General features: G+C 53.7%; 1 protein-coding gene across 1 annotated transcript in view; it reads right to left on the bottom strand.

Annotated features, from left to right (window-relative positions):
- The window catches only part of SCRT1 (scratch family transcriptional repressor 1), a 5714-nt gene extending 3656 nt beyond the window's left edge, over positions 1-2058 (bottom strand). Inside the window, exon 1 of the mRNA XM_082433891.1 lies at positions 1272-2058. Coding sequence (XP_082290017.1) covers positions 1272-1582 — 311 coding nt within the window. The 5' untranslated portion in view covers positions 1583-2058. The remainder of the gene's footprint in view (positions 1-1271) is intronic.
- Between the last annotated feature and the right edge of the window lie 14333 nt (positions 2059-16391).

The following is a 16391-nucleotide window of genomic DNA, read 5'->3' on the forward strand; positions in this document are numbered from 1 at the left end:
CCCACAAGCCCTGGAGAATTCTACCTCCCGCAGACCCTCTAGCACCTCCCTTTCATCTCCCAGGTCTCCACTACTCACTAGATTTGACCAGCTTCAGCTCCAGCCCTATCTCCCTCCATCCACTCTGCTTCTGCCCCCACTCCCTTCAGTCATCCTGCAGCCTTGGGTCCTACTTTGTTCCGCATTGCCCTCTTCCCCCAGGCCCTAATCCTTTATGGGGGCCTTCCTCAGCCCCAGGACAGATGACCAGGAAGACGTTGCATTGGAGACAGTGCCAGGGCGTCCACCAGGGGACACCTTCACAGGGAAAAACTGCAGGCAGGCAGCATTATTCATGCCGGTAACTGCAGCTGTTCTCAAGGCATGAGATGGATCTCACAACCTCAAAGTCACAAATGCACACCCCACACAATACAGGCTCTGGCTTCTTCAGGGTTACACTCAGCCTCTCAGACACTGTCAATCCTGGAGTCCCATCAGGGTGGGCTGCATGCTGACCCAGGCCTGTGCCACCTACTCATGCAGGGTCAGACATGCAGCCACCCAGAGCCACCCAGACATTCTCAGCTAGGGTCACCAGTCACATGGGCGCAAAGCAGCCTCAGAGTCACATGGTCCCATGTAGTGGCACACAGGCAGGCACACACTCATACAGGGTCACACACAAGCGCACACAGTCACATGGCCACACGCAGTCACATGGGCACACACAGGCTCGCACACAGGCTTATGCTTCTTCAGGTCACACTTGTTTTACCACCCAGGCTGCTGGCACTCTCAGGACCCTTGCCTGCACGCTAACAGTTGTCCTTGAATTTGGGCGCCCTTACACAAAGAGCCTCCCCCTGCCTCCAGCACTTTGGACTTCCCTGCCCACAGCCCACCTGCCCACACCCTTCTCCCTGACCCTGGATTCAGGGAAGAAGACACTGCTGCTGCCTCGGCTGGGACCTTTGCCCTGACAGGTGGGCCGCCCCCACTGGACCACATGGCCAGTCCCTGGAGCTCATAGCACTTCCCTGATGGCCCTAGCAGGGGGTCCTGGAGGTGTAGCCAAAGAAGAGAAGAGGGCTCTGAAGCAGGCTCAGTTTTCTGAGTGTGGGTTTGCATGCATCGCTAAGTCCTGTCATGTCAGCAGGTGTCCATGCTGTGTTGGCCAGGGTGTGGGTCAGTGTGTACCTTCAGGTACCTCCTGTTCCTGACCCCTGTTCCCCACATTCTCTCCTGCATTGACACTCTCCCTGCCCAGCCTTGGCTCCGTTCTGGCCTACCTCTGCCTTCCCCTCTCCCTACCCCCCATCTCCATCCCCTCCAAGTCCCGCTCCAGCCACTGCCTCCTGCTGGTTCTGGTTCCCTCGGGTCTATTTCCTGGGGCTCCTGCTCCCTGCAGCCCCACACTCTGGCCCTCTACCCCTTCCGGCCCTGCCCTGGGCCCCTCGCCACCCCCAGCCTCATCCCAGCTCACACCTTTCTCCTGCAGTCGCTCGCCGAGGTCGCTTCGGGCGCGCCCGTAGGAGCTCTCGAGGTCTGCCGAGGAGAACGTGTCAAGTTTGACCTTCTTGACCAGGAAGGATCTGGGCATGATTCCTGCGGGGCTCCGGCGCTGTGGGCCTGCGGAGCCGGGACGCGGGGGGGCTGCGGCCGCGGCGGGGCCCCGTCACCATCCGAGGAGCGGCGGAAGCAGCGCGGGTCCCCACTCTGGCCTTTGGATGCCGCCGCACGAGTGCCGTCCTCTCTTCTGCCCGCCTGTCCTGCGTTTCCTCCTCTGCTCCTCCGGATCCCTCTTCGTCTCCTTCCTTCCCTCTCTTCTCTTCTTCTATTCTCTTCTCCTCTCTTCTCCTCTTCTCTTCTCTCTTCTCTTCCTTCCTTCCTTCCTTTCCTCCTCTGGTCCCGGCTTCCCAGCCCGCAGTGCCGCCCCTGGACAGGCGGGGGAGGAGGCTGGGAGGGCGGGGAGGGGGGGAGCGGCTCCGTCCCGGGCCCGGAGGCTGCGAGTGGGTGCAGGGCTGGCCCGGCTCCGCGGCCCCCTTCCCCTCCCCCCCGCCACCGCGGCGGAGCCTCAGTCAGCGACCCCCCATGCCCCCGGAGGTGGCGGCGCCGGGCCCGGAGAACGGGGCGGCGGCGGGAGTGCCGGCAGCTTCAGCACCGCGGCCAGCGCCGGCCCGGCCAGCACCTCGGCCAGCGACCGGGCGGGTAAAGCCGGCGCGAGCTGCGAGGGGCGGGCCGCGGGGGCTCGGCCGCCGGGCGGGGGTCCTCGGCGGGGGTCTCTGGGAGGCTTGCTTTATTGTTCTGCAGCCGGAGCGAGCGGCGGCGGCGGCGGCGGCGGGCGGCGGGCGACGGGCGGCGGGCGGGGGTCCTCGGGGGGAGGGGTGCGCTGGGAGGGCGGGCCGAGGGAAGGTGGGAGGGAGGGACGGGGGCTACGGGGGCGGGGCTCGGCCCTCCGACAGCGCCTGGGCCCGGCCTCCTGCACCCGCGGCCGCCTCTGCCTGCGGCCCGGCCCAGCCTCCGGCTTTTAAAGCCCAGGAGCTGCGGGAGGGGGTGGGAGGAGTGGGGGGGAGAGGACGGCGGAAATGGCTGCGCTGGACCGGGCCCCCGCCAGGATCTCCTGGGAGGGGTCTTGGGGATGCCGCGGCCCCGCTTGTGTGGAGTTCCCCCGAGAGACTCCAGGAACGGAGGCCCAGCTGTCCGCAGCATTGTGGGGCGTGGGGGGAAAGGTGGAAACAGGCCTGGGACCCACGAGCCCGGACTTGGGATCTTTGGGGGAGGAACGCAGGGCGGACCCCAGAATGGTCCGGCCAGTCTAGCTCTCGGGTGTGGAGGCGAGGGATCTGCGGGGGCAGGTGGGGGAGGCGGGAGGCGAAGGAGCGAATGCTGAGGCAGCGAAAGTGCAGTGTGGAAGTGCTGCGCGCGCCCTGTGCCGCAGTGGCTCCCTGCCACTCGGTCACCCGGGCTGACCCCGCGCCCGCTGGAGAGGCCTCCTCCACCCCCGCCTTCCTCCCAAGGGGCGGAGGTCGAGCGCAGCGGCGACGCAGCGAGCGGGATGTGAAGGGGGAGAGGGGCTGCTTTGCCCTTGCTCCAGAAATTCGGTTTCACTGGTGGTTTTCCGCCCTCCCGCGCGCCTGCAGCTCCTCCACGCGGCCCCGCAACCAGGCGGATAACCCTTCCCCCGGCCGCCCGCCCCGAGTTTGCAGCCCCCATGACGTCAGGCCCAGCAGCCAATGGCTGGCGCCGGGGTGCGGGGAGTTCCGGGCCGCACAATGGCCGCGCGCGAGGACATATGTCCCCAATTAGGGCCCGGCGCCGCCATTGTCCCCTCAGCCTCCCCCGCCCGGAGGTTCGGGTCTCCACGCTCCGAGCGCTCCCCAACGCGGCCCTCCGTCTCTGGGGACCAAGGTCGCAGGGGTGGCTCCGGGAGTATCCGGGCGCGTCCGAGCCGGGAGCGCGTGCGCCCCCGTCGCAGAGAGCGGTGACCTTGTGCGGGGCGGCACGGCGGTCCCGCGGACACCTGCCGGGAGCGCGCGGCGGGAGGGCCGCACCGGGGGCGCGCGTTCGGGGGCGTGCCGGGCGTGCTGAGCTCAGCGCCCCGCCGCCTGCCCGGCTCTCCGGTTCCTCCCGCATCTCAGCCCAGGAGCCGAGTGAGCGTGACTGTGAGCGGGCCAGCCCGGCGCGGGGGCGCGGCGGAGACCACAGGCCCGCTTTGTGGCGGCGGCCCAGGCCGCGGCAGTGGCGGGATATTCATCTTGCGTGGCAGTTGCTCCCAAGGGGCGGGGGCGGGGCGCGGCTGCCCCCTTATCGCAGAGCCGCAGCCGGCGGGGCCCGCAGTGGGGGCGGGGACGGGGATCCCCCTCGGCCGAGCCGGCCGAGCCGCTCGTCCCTGCCCCCTCCCAGGGGGGCCAGGCAGAGGCGCAGCCGGAGGCGCGGGCCCAATTAGCATTTTGATTGCGGGACTGGGGGGCCCATCTGGACCGAGGCCTAATTACCGGGCTAACCCTCGGGGCGCCAGCGGGACGGGCCAGGCGCACTCCCTCCACCCTGGGCTCCCCGCCTCCCGAACAGTCCGCCCCAATACTGCTCTCGGACCGTGTCCCTGTCCCCCTCCGTTATCCCAGTCGCCCTGTCGCTCTGTCCGTGTACTTTTGCTCCTCCACCCCTTCCCTCATTCTTCCACTCCCCTACCCCGTCCTTTGTCCCTCCCTCTGCACCTGTTTCCTCAGACCCATTCCTCCATCGCCCCTCGCTTTTCCCACATTTCTGTTCCTTCATCCAGCTTCTCGATTCTTCCATTCCTGGCTCGCTGTCCCAGTCCCTGCCTGTCTGTCAATTTCCCCGTCCCCGAGGCTCCCAACCCTCTTGACCGACCGGGCGTCAGAGCACCGACACATGTGTCCTACGGCCCGGGCGCTCCCGAGGGGATCATTTAGGCCGCCCTCGCTCGCACTCGCTCGGGGTAGAGCCTGCAGCCCCTCGGGGCGCCCAGCGGGGAGGGGCAGCTGGACCTAGGCCTTGGCCATCAGTCCGAAAAGGCCAGGTTGCGGAGCACACATGCGGCTCGGAAGCAATTACTTAGTCCTCTCCACCCCACCTCCTTTCAAGCACCCTGAGGTCGAGGTCACTGTGTTGCAGGAAAGGGGACGCCTCCCAGGGCCTGAGAGCGTGCTCTTGTCTAACACTCAGAAATGAACTGTCCGAGGAGACACACGTGCTGACAAAGCAAGAGACTTTACTGGGAAGGGGCGCCGGGCAGAGAGCAGGAGAGTGAGGGACCCCAGGAGGACTGGTCTGCCGCGTGGTTCGCAGTCTTGGGTTTTATGGTGATGGGGTTACTTTCTGGGTTACTTTCTGGCTGATCATTTTGACTCAGGGAACTTTCTGGTGGCACATGCAACCGCTCAGCCAAGATGGATTCCAGCGAGGAGGATTCTGGGAGGTTGGTAGGACATGTGGACTGGCGTCCCCTCTCTCCTTTTGACCTTTCCTGTATTCTTCCGGTCAGTGGTGGCTTGTTAGTTCCTGGTGTTCCTTACCAGGATCTCCTGTCGTAAAATAACTCATGCAAACTGTTACTGTCTTTGCCTGGCCAGGGCAGGCGGTTTCAGTCAGTGTTTCCCCTAACAACTCCCCCCTGAGAGACTTCGTACTCAAGATACTTCTTGGGAATTGGGGCAGAGGTCTCTTTCTTCTGTAACTACGTCCTGCTGAGAGTGGGCATAGTCCTGCCTCATAGAGTAGAAGTCTCTCTCCACCTGATCAAAATTTGGGGTGAGGGCTGCAGGATGTGTGACTTTCAGCAATACAAGGACTTGTCTGAAATCACACCCATAGTGTCACCTAGTTATTTCCTTGGATGTCTGAACCATAGCTACTCCATTTTGACTTTTTTTTTTTTAATCCATTTTGACTTTTAATTGTAATTTTCTCCTTACTAGCCAAAGCAGATGTCACCATTAATGATGTTAGTGTTTCTCTAGGTATGAGAAGATGCAAGAGTTTGGACTCATAAAATCTTCTCCTGAAAATATCTCACTATCTGAAAGCCTGTCCTGCCAGGTTTTCTCAGAGCACAGAGTGCCTCATTCCTGATCTCCAGCCTGAATTCCTTTCAGGGGGTGTTGAAGCTCAGTGGCTGTAGTGGCCATTGACTTAATCCTTGCAGAGGCAGACGGCAATTTTCAGTTGGCAGAGCCCCTTCAGGGTCATAAATTTCAGCATGGTTTGGGGGGCATTTCGTGACCATTTCATCCCACGGTGCTAGGAATGCTTATTCCCAGATCTGGTGAAGATTTCACTGACAGGCCACTCAGTGTGCTGCTATTATTGGACTAGGCCTTACGAGTAGCCAAAAAGTCTCTGGACCACCTGTCTAGTCTAGTCTCTTATGGTGCAGGACAATATTCCCTCTTGTTGCTTCTTCCCATATCTAGACTTACACTATTACCGTCATTGATCTTATGTGGAACTATATATTATCATTCTGTCAGAGGCTCAGTCACACATTTGGTAATGCAAGAAACAACAATTTTGTAAAACAGGCAATATACAAAAATTATATAGCTAGCAGATTAGTAAGGTCATAAGCAAGAATATAAGTCAAGAACTTCCATTAGATGCAGCCCAGTATATCCCAGGTCGTCTGACTCAGTCTGTTCTGTACCAATCCTTATCTTTAAGGGAAGTTATATATTGGCATTGTCCATAAGGCACCCAGGACAGTTTCCTAGTGTTCCTAGACTGATTATCCTTCGTATGATTTAATTGTTCCCAACATAGAGGAGCCTTTAAACTTAAATTACCATAGCCTGGTGTTAACTACATAAATCCATCCCATGATTGTGGGAGGTCTTATTCCTTGGCTGAAACTGCTTGTTGCTCTGATTGAGCTTGAGTAATAGCAGAAAACTCATGTTTATGGCCAGGGTCAGAGCAGGCATTATTAATTGGCCAGGTGAAGGGATTCTACCTAGTAATATCAATAGTTACCTGAACATGACTATAATTTTTCTTTTAAAGTAAATTTCCAGGCTTCCCTGGTGGCGCAGTGGTTAAGAATCCGCCTGCCAATTCAGGGGACATGGGTTCGAGCCCTGGTCTGGGAAGATCCCACATGCCGTAGAGCAAATAAGCCCATGCGCCACAACTACTGAGCTACTGAGCCTGCACTCTAGAGCCCGCAAGCCACAACTACTGAGCCCCTGTGCCACAACTACTGAAGGCCACGTGCCTAGAGCCCGTGCTCCGCAACAAGAGAAGCCACTGCAATGAGAAGCCTGCGCACCGCAACAAAGAGTAGCCCCCGCTCACCACAACCAGAGAAAAGCCTGCACACAGCAACGAAGACCCCCACGCAGCCAAAAATAAAAATAAATAAAAATAAAATAAAATAAATTTTTAAAAATAAAAAAAAAAATAAAGTAAATTTCCTCAGGGCCAACCAATGGTCCTTGGAGTGGAGAAATTCACCAAGGTAACCCAGAAGTACTAGACACAGGTAATTGGTCACAAACCCAACAATTGGACTGATTTTTAAAACTAGCATAGGATCGTGCCCGTGATAGGAAAACATTTGATTCATAGCCAAGGGTCCAAGAAGTCAGGAAAACATTATAAATGATCATACGAGTCAGGTCAAGGATCTTGGGCAATCTGTCTACTTCTGATGTTGTCTTCTTCTTGTCCTAGCGTGAGTGTAGTTTCTCCTCTGAGCATTGTTTTCAGGTGAGTTTGAGGTCAGCCGTCCTCTCTATAGGCCAGTCCAGTGCAGGGACCCTTTATGAGTGGAAATTAATCCGAGTCAATTCCCTTCAGTTTCACTGTGCATGAGCTAGTTAAGAGTACCTGCTAAGGGTCCTTCCGTCCAGGTTGGAGATAGTTTTTTAAATTATGTCTTTTCCAGTATGCATAATCCCCCGGTTGCAGGTTGTGGTGCATCTGCTCTTCATCCAACGATAGATTACTGAGATATGCTTCAGAAACAAACTTAGAGTGTCCTTCAATTAAATTTTACATTAATATAACCTAACAGCAAAGAACTATCTGGGAGGTGAGTCTTAGTAAATACAGATCTCCATTAACAAAACTGGGATTTAACATTCATTGAAACATAATCTTTTTCTCTCTAAAATTACCCTGTTTTCTACCAAATGTAACCAAATTCAGACTAATTTGTTTGCAGAATAAGTCTGGTCTCAATACTTGGCCTGATGATTTATGTAACTGTAATTGATCACATAGACTTGCTGAAATTTTTATAAGGAGTCTCAGACTGGACTTTTAAAAGACCTCTCAGGGCTAGGAAAGTCATGCCAAGGGCTTATCACAGATTTTTGCCTAACAAATATAGGTGAATTCCTCCCTTTTCGAGGTCTCCAAAATACCTTGGGATTTCTGTACCTGCTAGTGAGGTAGCCTTCCTAATTTATCTGACAAAGCTGCTGGGAACCTAAGAGTTTCCAATCTCTGGAGGGAGCAGATAGAGAGAAAAAGATAAATGTTTCAATTCTGCTTACAAAAGTATAATTTACCAAATTTCTGTAAGTCATAATGAGTTTGAGGGGAAGGTTTCTGTATACCTGGAAAACACAGATTTAAACCAGTAATTTTTCAGATAAAAACCATAAAAATTAAACCATATTCACCAGTTCACTCAGTCCCATGTAACTAATCCTTTTCGTTAACAGCTTTATGAAGCCATCAGGTTTTTCATTAGAATTCTTCAATTTCTTACCCAGTTCAGCATTATGGTCTGAAAGTCAGAAACCTGTATTTATCCAAAAGTCCTTCCTACAAATCTTCTTGAAGAGGAAGCATTTTTGCAAAGGCATTCGAGTGAAACCGTAACTGTCTATAATGACAAAAGACTTAAGAAGGCACGTTTAAATCTGATTACAATGCAATTGACAAAGAAACTTGGTTACTGCTGTGACATACAACACTTTAGGATAATAACTAGAATTATGACTGATAACATTTTACCAGGACATATCAGAATTTTAGGAACTGCCTATAATGTCTAGGATATCTATATTAGTAACATTTACCATACAATATAACCTAAGAAGATTTATTACTCATTTGACAATACTTCCCATGTAACTTAACATACCAGATGAACTTAATTCGTTTAATATTTTTCTTTGGGATGTTTCAAGGGCCCTTTGAAGCATCCCAAAGTTAGCTAGAGGTAAAAAAAGGACTTCATTAGAATTTGATTTAGGAAGTTTTGTCAAAAAAAAATTAAAAAGGGTTTAGAACACTCAGTCACGAAGGATGAAAGGTCACTGTGAAACAATAGTTATTCTCTTAGCCAAAGTAACAATAAAGATTTCAAAGGCAAATACAGAACAGATCACTTAAAAGGTAAAGAAACTTGAAATCTGTTATCAAACGCAGTTCAACATTTTAAGAAATCCTGTCCTCTGAAGAGAGAGAAAAGCCATATTCAAGTTTTGCACCCACTTACATTTAAAATTCATTTACTCAATTTATTTTAAACTTAGTCAATCCTGACCACGCACAGAACTCTTTTCTTGGGGTCCACTTTCCACAAAGCTTTTTACCACTTTCTGTGTCCATCACTTTATTTTCCCATCCAGAAACAGCTACCTGTAAGTCAGACCTACTTCCTTTTCCCTTAATAAAATGCAATTCCATTCCTCATCCCTTCTTTACTAAAAACACACATCCTATTTTCCTTAAGCAACTATGAACTATCCTTTATATCAACACTCTGTAGATTGGTAAACATAAATCCCAATAATTTCTTGAAAAATGTGCTTTCTTATAGAAAATTTCTCAGTGTGGCACTAAACGTATCTATTGATAGTCCTAAACTTTCTGTTTCTCTGTAAAAGAAAGCCAATGTTCAGTAATTAATGTTTCCGTATCTTATTTTATTCCTAAAAAGTTCATCCAAAGCTCTTATCTCATTGGAATTTTCTTTCTTTAAAAGTTTCTTCACACTGAGTTACTTTCCTTGCTGACAAATTTGCAACACATATAATAAGAACTTTTTTTTTTTTAATGATGTTGATGTTAGTATGTATGTATGTATTTATTTATTTACTTGTTTGTTTATTTATTTATGGCTGTGTTGGGTCTTCGTTTCTGTGCGAGGGCTTTCTCTAGTTGCAGCAAGTGGGGGCCACTCTTCATCGCGGTGCGCGGGCCTCTCATTATCGCGGCCTCTCTTGTTGCGGAGCACAGGCTCCAGACGCGCAGGCTCAGTAGTTGTGGCTCACGGGCCTAGTTGCTCCGCGGCATGTGGGATCTTCCCAGACCAGGGCTCGAACCCGTGTCCCCTGCATTGGCAGGCAGATTCTCAACCACTGCTCCACCAGGGAAGCCCAATAAGATCTTATTTAACTCCTATTAAACCTAGGTGCAATAAAAGTATTATACTTAATGTTGGTAACGCTAAAGACATGTCTATATTAATTAGATCAACAAACTTAAACATTAATACCAGGCATTAATTTAATACTTAATATTTCCCAGTTCAGTTACCTTAATTTCTCTCGTGTTTAGAATTGTTTGATTTGTAAGCTCTTACTTTTCTTTAAGCCAATTAAATAGAGCTCATTTACAAATTAACCTCAGCAATATTATCCAAAGACAGAGACACACACTGAGACATACATATATCCAGCCAGACACAATGAGAAATCTAGCTTCATTTTCTAAACTTAGTCATGAATCAGATATCACAATATAAAATTCACTAGTTTATAAATAACAGTTGGAATAAGTAAAATTTTTAAAGGCTTCTTCCCGTTTTTCCCTCGACCTCAGGACTTAGAGATGGTCTAGATAAGATAAGTGTTCCTGAGAGCCCTGGTCTCGAGGCACAGGGAGAGAAAATCAAGTTCTCCTAGTAGGATGTGTTCCCTCAGACTCAGAATTCTGAAAAGACGTCTGATCAAGCTTTTTTTACTAAATGTATATGCAAAAAGAACCAGTTTTGGAACCAGTTTTCAAGAGTTTTACCTAAACCAACTTTCTCTGGAGTCTAAACAATATGGTGGCCACACAAGGTTATCCCATTTCACAAGGCAGAATGGCCATCACACATCACAGCACAGAACACAAAGTATAAACCACACACAGGCCCGGCCATTCTAATCAGACACTCCCTTAAATACAAGATTGAAGACTCTCAGAAAACCTCCTATGGAGACACAGAACTTCAGATCCGAGTACTAACAGAGTAAATGGAAATATCTCAGCTCTTCAAAGATTTCAAAGGGAGGAAAGGAGGCCAGGTTGAAAGAGGAGGGGAAGGAGGGGGGACAAAAGGGGTGGCCTTACAGACGTCTCCTGCCACCTGCAGACATCCAAGCATTACGGGACTTTTCCCTGGGCTTCCAGGAAGGGAGGACGGGAACTTGGCCCTACCCGAAACCAGAGACCAGACCACACCAGAGCCAGAATTCGAGTTCTCTGCCCACCGGAGGTGATCGGGCTCCGACACTCAGATCAGGCTGAAGCCCCTCAACCAGACTCCTGCGTCCAGGACCAGGACAGAAGGAAAAAGGGTAGGATAGGAGGGGTTGAAAGAGGAAAGAGAGGGGGTAGGGGAAAGAGGTCAATAAAGTCTGTTGCTCCTTACCCGGTCGGAGCACTCTGGCCAGTCGTCCGCGTCAGGAGGAGACCAGGAACAAAAGGGTCCCAGTTGCGGCCGCTGGGTCTGGTGCATCTGCAGGCGAGCTGGTCCCCGAGTACCCCGAGTGGTCAGGATGTCAGTTGTAGCGAAGAAGGGATCCCACCAGAGTTGCCATTTGTTGCAGGAAGGGGGACCCCTCCCAGGGCCCGAGAGTGGGCTCTTGTCTAACACTCAGAAATGAACTCTCTGAGGAGACACACGTGCTGACAGAGCAAGAGACTTTATTGGGAAGGGCCGCCCAGGTGGGGAGCAGGAGGGTAACGGACCCCAGGAGGACTGGTCTGCCACGTGGCTCGCAGTCTTGGGTTTTATGGTGATGGGGTTACTTTCTGGGTTGTTTCTGGCCAATCGTTCTGACTCAGGGAACTTTCTGGTGGCACAGGCAACCGCTCAGCCAAGATGGATTCCGGCGAGGAGGATTCTGGGGGGTTGGTAGGACATGTGGACTGGCGTCTCCTCTCTCCTTTTGACCTTTCCTGTATTCTTCCGGTTGGTGGTGGCTTGTTAGTTCCTGGTGTTCCTTACCAGGATCTCCTGTCATAAAATAACTCATGCAAACTGTTACCGTCTTTGCCTGGCCAGGGCAGGCGGTTTCAGTCAGTGTTTCCCCTAACAACCGTGCCCCATGGTGGGGTCCAGCTAGGAGAGGCTGGGAAAGGACAGCTGGAGATACTAGCCCCTTTGGAAAGTTTCAGCCCTCTTGCACCGGAGGCCACCATGAGTCTCTCCCACTGAGAGCTGAGGTATAGGGGGCTTTGTTGCAGGAGAGGAGAGTGGGTCCCAAGGCAAGGCCACTTTGGCCTCCAGCGGACCCAGTGGGTTGCAGGGCACTGCAGCACTCGAGGCCCTTGCAGGGACCGTACCCCGAAGAGCCTCTTGGCCTCAGGGCCTCTGTCCACCAGCCCCACCCTGCCCAGTTTCACACTGCAGCAGCTGGGCCCAGCCCCTTATCCATGTCGAACGGGAAGGATTTGGTGTTGGTTCTATGTTGCTCTGCCTTCCTCTGCTTCTGTGTGTGCCACTTCCAGGCCTGGCAGGTCTCATGTTACTGAAGAGCCAGACTTTAAGCGGGGACTCCCAGTGTTGTATCCCCAGCACTGTGCCCCCAGCAGAGCCAGGAGCCCTGTGTGTGCCCACCCATGGGCCCGTGGTCACCTTCTCACCCCCCTCTGCCCTACTCTCTGCCCCAGTGGGTGTATCTGGAACCACTTCTGCCTTCACCCCACTAACCTATATTGAACGTCAATCTGTGCTCTGAAGCAGGGGCAGCAGGCACTGATCTCTGTGCTCCTAGAGCCCACAGTGCAGCCCAGGAAACAGAGGCGAACCAGTGAAAGCTTGGACGATGAGAGCAGGACGGGGAAGGACTGGGAGGAGACAAGCAGTGGAGGGCTACTGAGACCGAATAGTACTGGGGGAAACAACCCGTGCAAAGGTCCTGAGGCCACAGTGGGAGGAGTGTGGGCAGAAACCCTAGGCCAGAGAAGGGCAGGTGCATGAGGGAGAGCAGTAACAAGTTGAAGACGGAGAGGAAGGGGGCAGAGACTAAGCCTGTGAGGTGGTTATGGGCTTTGGCCTCTATTCCAGAGGTGATGGGATTCTGTGTCTTTCAGGAACAGCAGGGAGGCTAGTGAGGGTAAGCAGAGGGGTTGAGTTTATCCAGGTGAGCTACTACTGAGAGAGGCATGTGAATCAAGGGGCGTGCAAGGGAGGGGTGACAGTGATTGTGGAATCTAAACCAGATGAGGAGAGGGTGAGGACACATCATCCTGGGGCTCTGGGGCGCTGGAGTCAGCAGTGAGCTGGGAGGGGTGATGGGCAGGGAACCGGGTGTTGAACCGAGATGCCGGGGCAGGGTTGGGGGGTTACTGGAGGTGACAGGGTCCAGGGTGTCATTGAGGCAGAGGATGAGGTCACTGGCAGGTAGAAGAGGTCAACACCGAGGGGCAGGGAGTTGAAGGGTGGTCCACGGGAATATCGAGACCACCAGGAATTCAGGCCTGATGCAGCGATGTGGCGACACCCTCGGCAAGGGCTGGGGTGGGTGGTCGGTGCGGCCGATGGACGATGGACGCGTCAGGACTCTTGGGGGAGGAGAGGGAAGGGGCTGCAGGCTGCAGCAGGAAGAGGGGTCGTGGCACTTCCAGGCCTGGGGGCGAGGCGGGAGAGAAAAAGCAGCCCCCGGAGAAAGCTGGAGGGAAGGGGGCAGGGTGGAGGGGCCGCGGTCCGGGGGAGAGCAAAGGCTGAGTGACGGTGCTGAGGGCGTGGGGGGTTGCTGGAGCCTGGCCCAGGGGGAGGGTGCCAGGACTGGGGGGCTTTACTCCTAAACAAGTGCTGTGTGCTGGGAGGGGCTCATGGGAACAAGGGCTTGAGGCAGACCTGCTGGGGCGGGAGGTCAGAGCCGCAGCAGGGAGGCCAGACCACGAGGCAACTGAAACCGGCTGCCTGAAAAAGACCAGGAAAAACAAAGGGTGAACATCAAGGTAGTAGAAAACAAGTGCAGTAAATATAGCAATGGTTACTATTCTGATAGCAGGAACAAGTAGTATTAGGTGAACTTGTACAGAACGGAAATGCTGATACTCCCAAGGGGTTAACAGGAGATTTACTACACAGGAAATGAGGCCTTGCCAGAAAAGTCATGCAAATTAAACAATGAAAATGTAAATTCAGGGTTTTTGGGGTTTTTTTTACATTTTATTATAGAAAATATCAGACATGCACAAAAGTGTAGAGAGTCAGACCATGTGACTGTCACCACCACCACCTAAGACCAGTTCATGGCCAGACTGGTTTCCTTTTTGCCCTCCCCCCATCACAGAGCGCCACTCTTCTCTTAGGAACTAAACAAAGACAGCAGAGCAGGTGGCCTGGCTGTGGTGTGAGGCAGCCCCAGCCTCCTGCTCTGAGCCCGGCCAGCCCTACCTGGGGGCGCCAGAGGTATGACTGGGGGGGCCCTGCCCCCTTCCGGTTTGGGGCAGGGTGTCCCCTTAGCCTCCTGCGTCCAGGGTCTCCAGCTGGCTCTCTGAGAGGCCAGCTGCCCCAAAGTGGCCCAGATCCCTCCTCAGTCCAAGGGATCCAACTGCCCAACTTGCTCACAGCCTTGGTCTCATTCAGCCTGAGCCTGAGCTGGAACTCCCATATGCTTCAGACACCTCCGTGTTCCCGTGTCAACACAGGCGTCTGCCCTATCCAGACACAGGCCACTAGTGTCCCCTACAGGACTGTTCTTTGGGGACTTTTAAAGGAGACACGGTGGGGGGGGGGGGCAGGAGGGTGAGCTCTGGGGAGGAGGAGGAAGGGGGGAGAAGGTGACCAGAGGGACGGCAGGGCAGGGCTGCCTGGGCCACCAAGGGGTAGGCTCTGGCAGCAGGCGGTGGACTGCCATCCCTCTGATGCTCCACAGAAGCTTGGCATGTGGTGGCCTGGCAGCCCCGCACTTCCTGATACAGTGTGGCCCTCCGTACCCTCACTTCCCTGACCTCTCCATGGGGTTGCCACTTTCATTCAACCTTTCCTCTGGAACATCACGCCCCCATGGCTCCCTCCCCAACACCCCCACCCCAGCTCTGCCCCAGAGAGAGGACCACGCTCACTACATCCTCTCTGCTGTCCGTCCACCGTCCACCTTCTCACTCTCACAGCAACCTGGCCCCTGAGGACCACACTTCCTCAGCAAGGGCAGCGGGTCATTCTTCTAAACACTAGCTGGCTTACTTCCCGTCCCGTTGCCACTCCTAGGACTTTTCTCTGTGGTGCACACGTGACGCATTGCCCTGATCGTCTTCCCAGGAAGGACTCTGGCCCCATTGCCTGCAGGCGACACCTTCAGCTGTCAGAGGCTCCAGGGGTTGCCCCTGGCCTCATGTCCCAGCCCCTCTCGTCACCAGAGCTGTATGCTCTAGGGCTGCCCTCTGTGTGGGCTGCAAGGGTCCTTCTGTTGTGTCAGGGCCTGCTACTGTGGGCACATTGGTAGATGGGGCTGGCCCCTGGCCCAGTTGGCTGCCAGACCTTGCCTCATGCAGAGGGTGCAGGCTCACTGGTGGGTGGGGCTGGCTGTGGGGCACAGGGGATCCCAGGTCTGGTGCCAACCTGCTGGTGGGTGGGGCTGGATCCCTACACAGCTGGCTGTTCAGCCTACTGGCTGGTGGGCAGGTAAGCCCCCGGCATTAATAGGCCAGAGGGAGGACTTCAGAGTGGTGCTTGTCAGCACCTGTGTCCTTGTTGTAGCATGAGCTCCCCAGAATGGCTGCCACCAGCATCTATGTCCCCAGGGGGAATCCCAGTGGTCTCCTGACTCTCCAGTATGCTAAGATGAGCAAATGGGTCTAATTCAGGCTCCTTTCAAATAACTGCCTCTGCATTGGGTCTTGGAGCATGTGCGATTTTGTGCACAGCTGTTAGTAGTGGAGACTGTTTCCTACAGCCCTCTGGCTCTCTCATACGAAAGCCCCACTGGTCTTCAAAGCAGCCAGCTTGGTGGCTCGCCTTCCTGGTGCAGAACCCCCGTGCTGGGGAGCCTGATGTGGGGCTCAGACCCTTTATCACTTGGGGACAATCTCTGCAATTGTGATTATCCTTCCATGTGTGGGTCGCCCACCTCGGAGTGTGGGTCTTGACTATACTGTATCTCTGCCCCACGTACCCATCTTGTTGTGGTTCCTTCTTTATATCTTTAGTTGTAGATCTTTTCTGCTAGTCTTCAGGTCATTCTCATCAATAGCTGCCCTGTAAATAGTTGGAATTTTGGTGTGCCTGAGGGAGGAGGTGAGCTCGGGTTCTTCCTGCTCTGCCATCTTGGCCACACCCCCTCTGTCTACACAAGATGATTCTTATATTGCATTGGCTAGGATTTAGTCTCAAGCAATTATCTAGCTGAACCAGAGTCTGAGAAATGCAGTCCTTATTCTATGGGATCATATGCCTAGCTAAACACCAGGGGGCTCTTTTCTAAAGAACAAGTGGAGGATGGGCAAGAGATCCTGCTCCCCATCCCAACTGTGTCCCCAATCCCCTCCTCTCTGCCCAACCAAGAATGTTTTTCCTGCAAATGTCCCTTGTCACCTGCTTCCTAATAAACATCTCTCGGTTGGGCCATTCCCACTTGCAGAACAATATGCCTTTAAAAGTATACAAGAAGGGACTTCTCTGGTGGTCCAGTGGTTAAGACTCAGCACTCCCAATACAGGGGGCTCGGGTTCAATCCCTGGTCAGGGAACTAGATCCCGCATGCTGCAAC

The sequence above is a fragment of the Balaenoptera physalus genome, assembly GCF_965194825.1.
Source record: "Balaenoptera physalus genome assembly, chromosome: 17".
In the NCBI taxonomy this organism is placed as follows: Eukaryota; Metazoa; Chordata; class Mammalia; order Artiodactyla; family Balaenopteridae; genus Balaenoptera; species Balaenoptera physalus.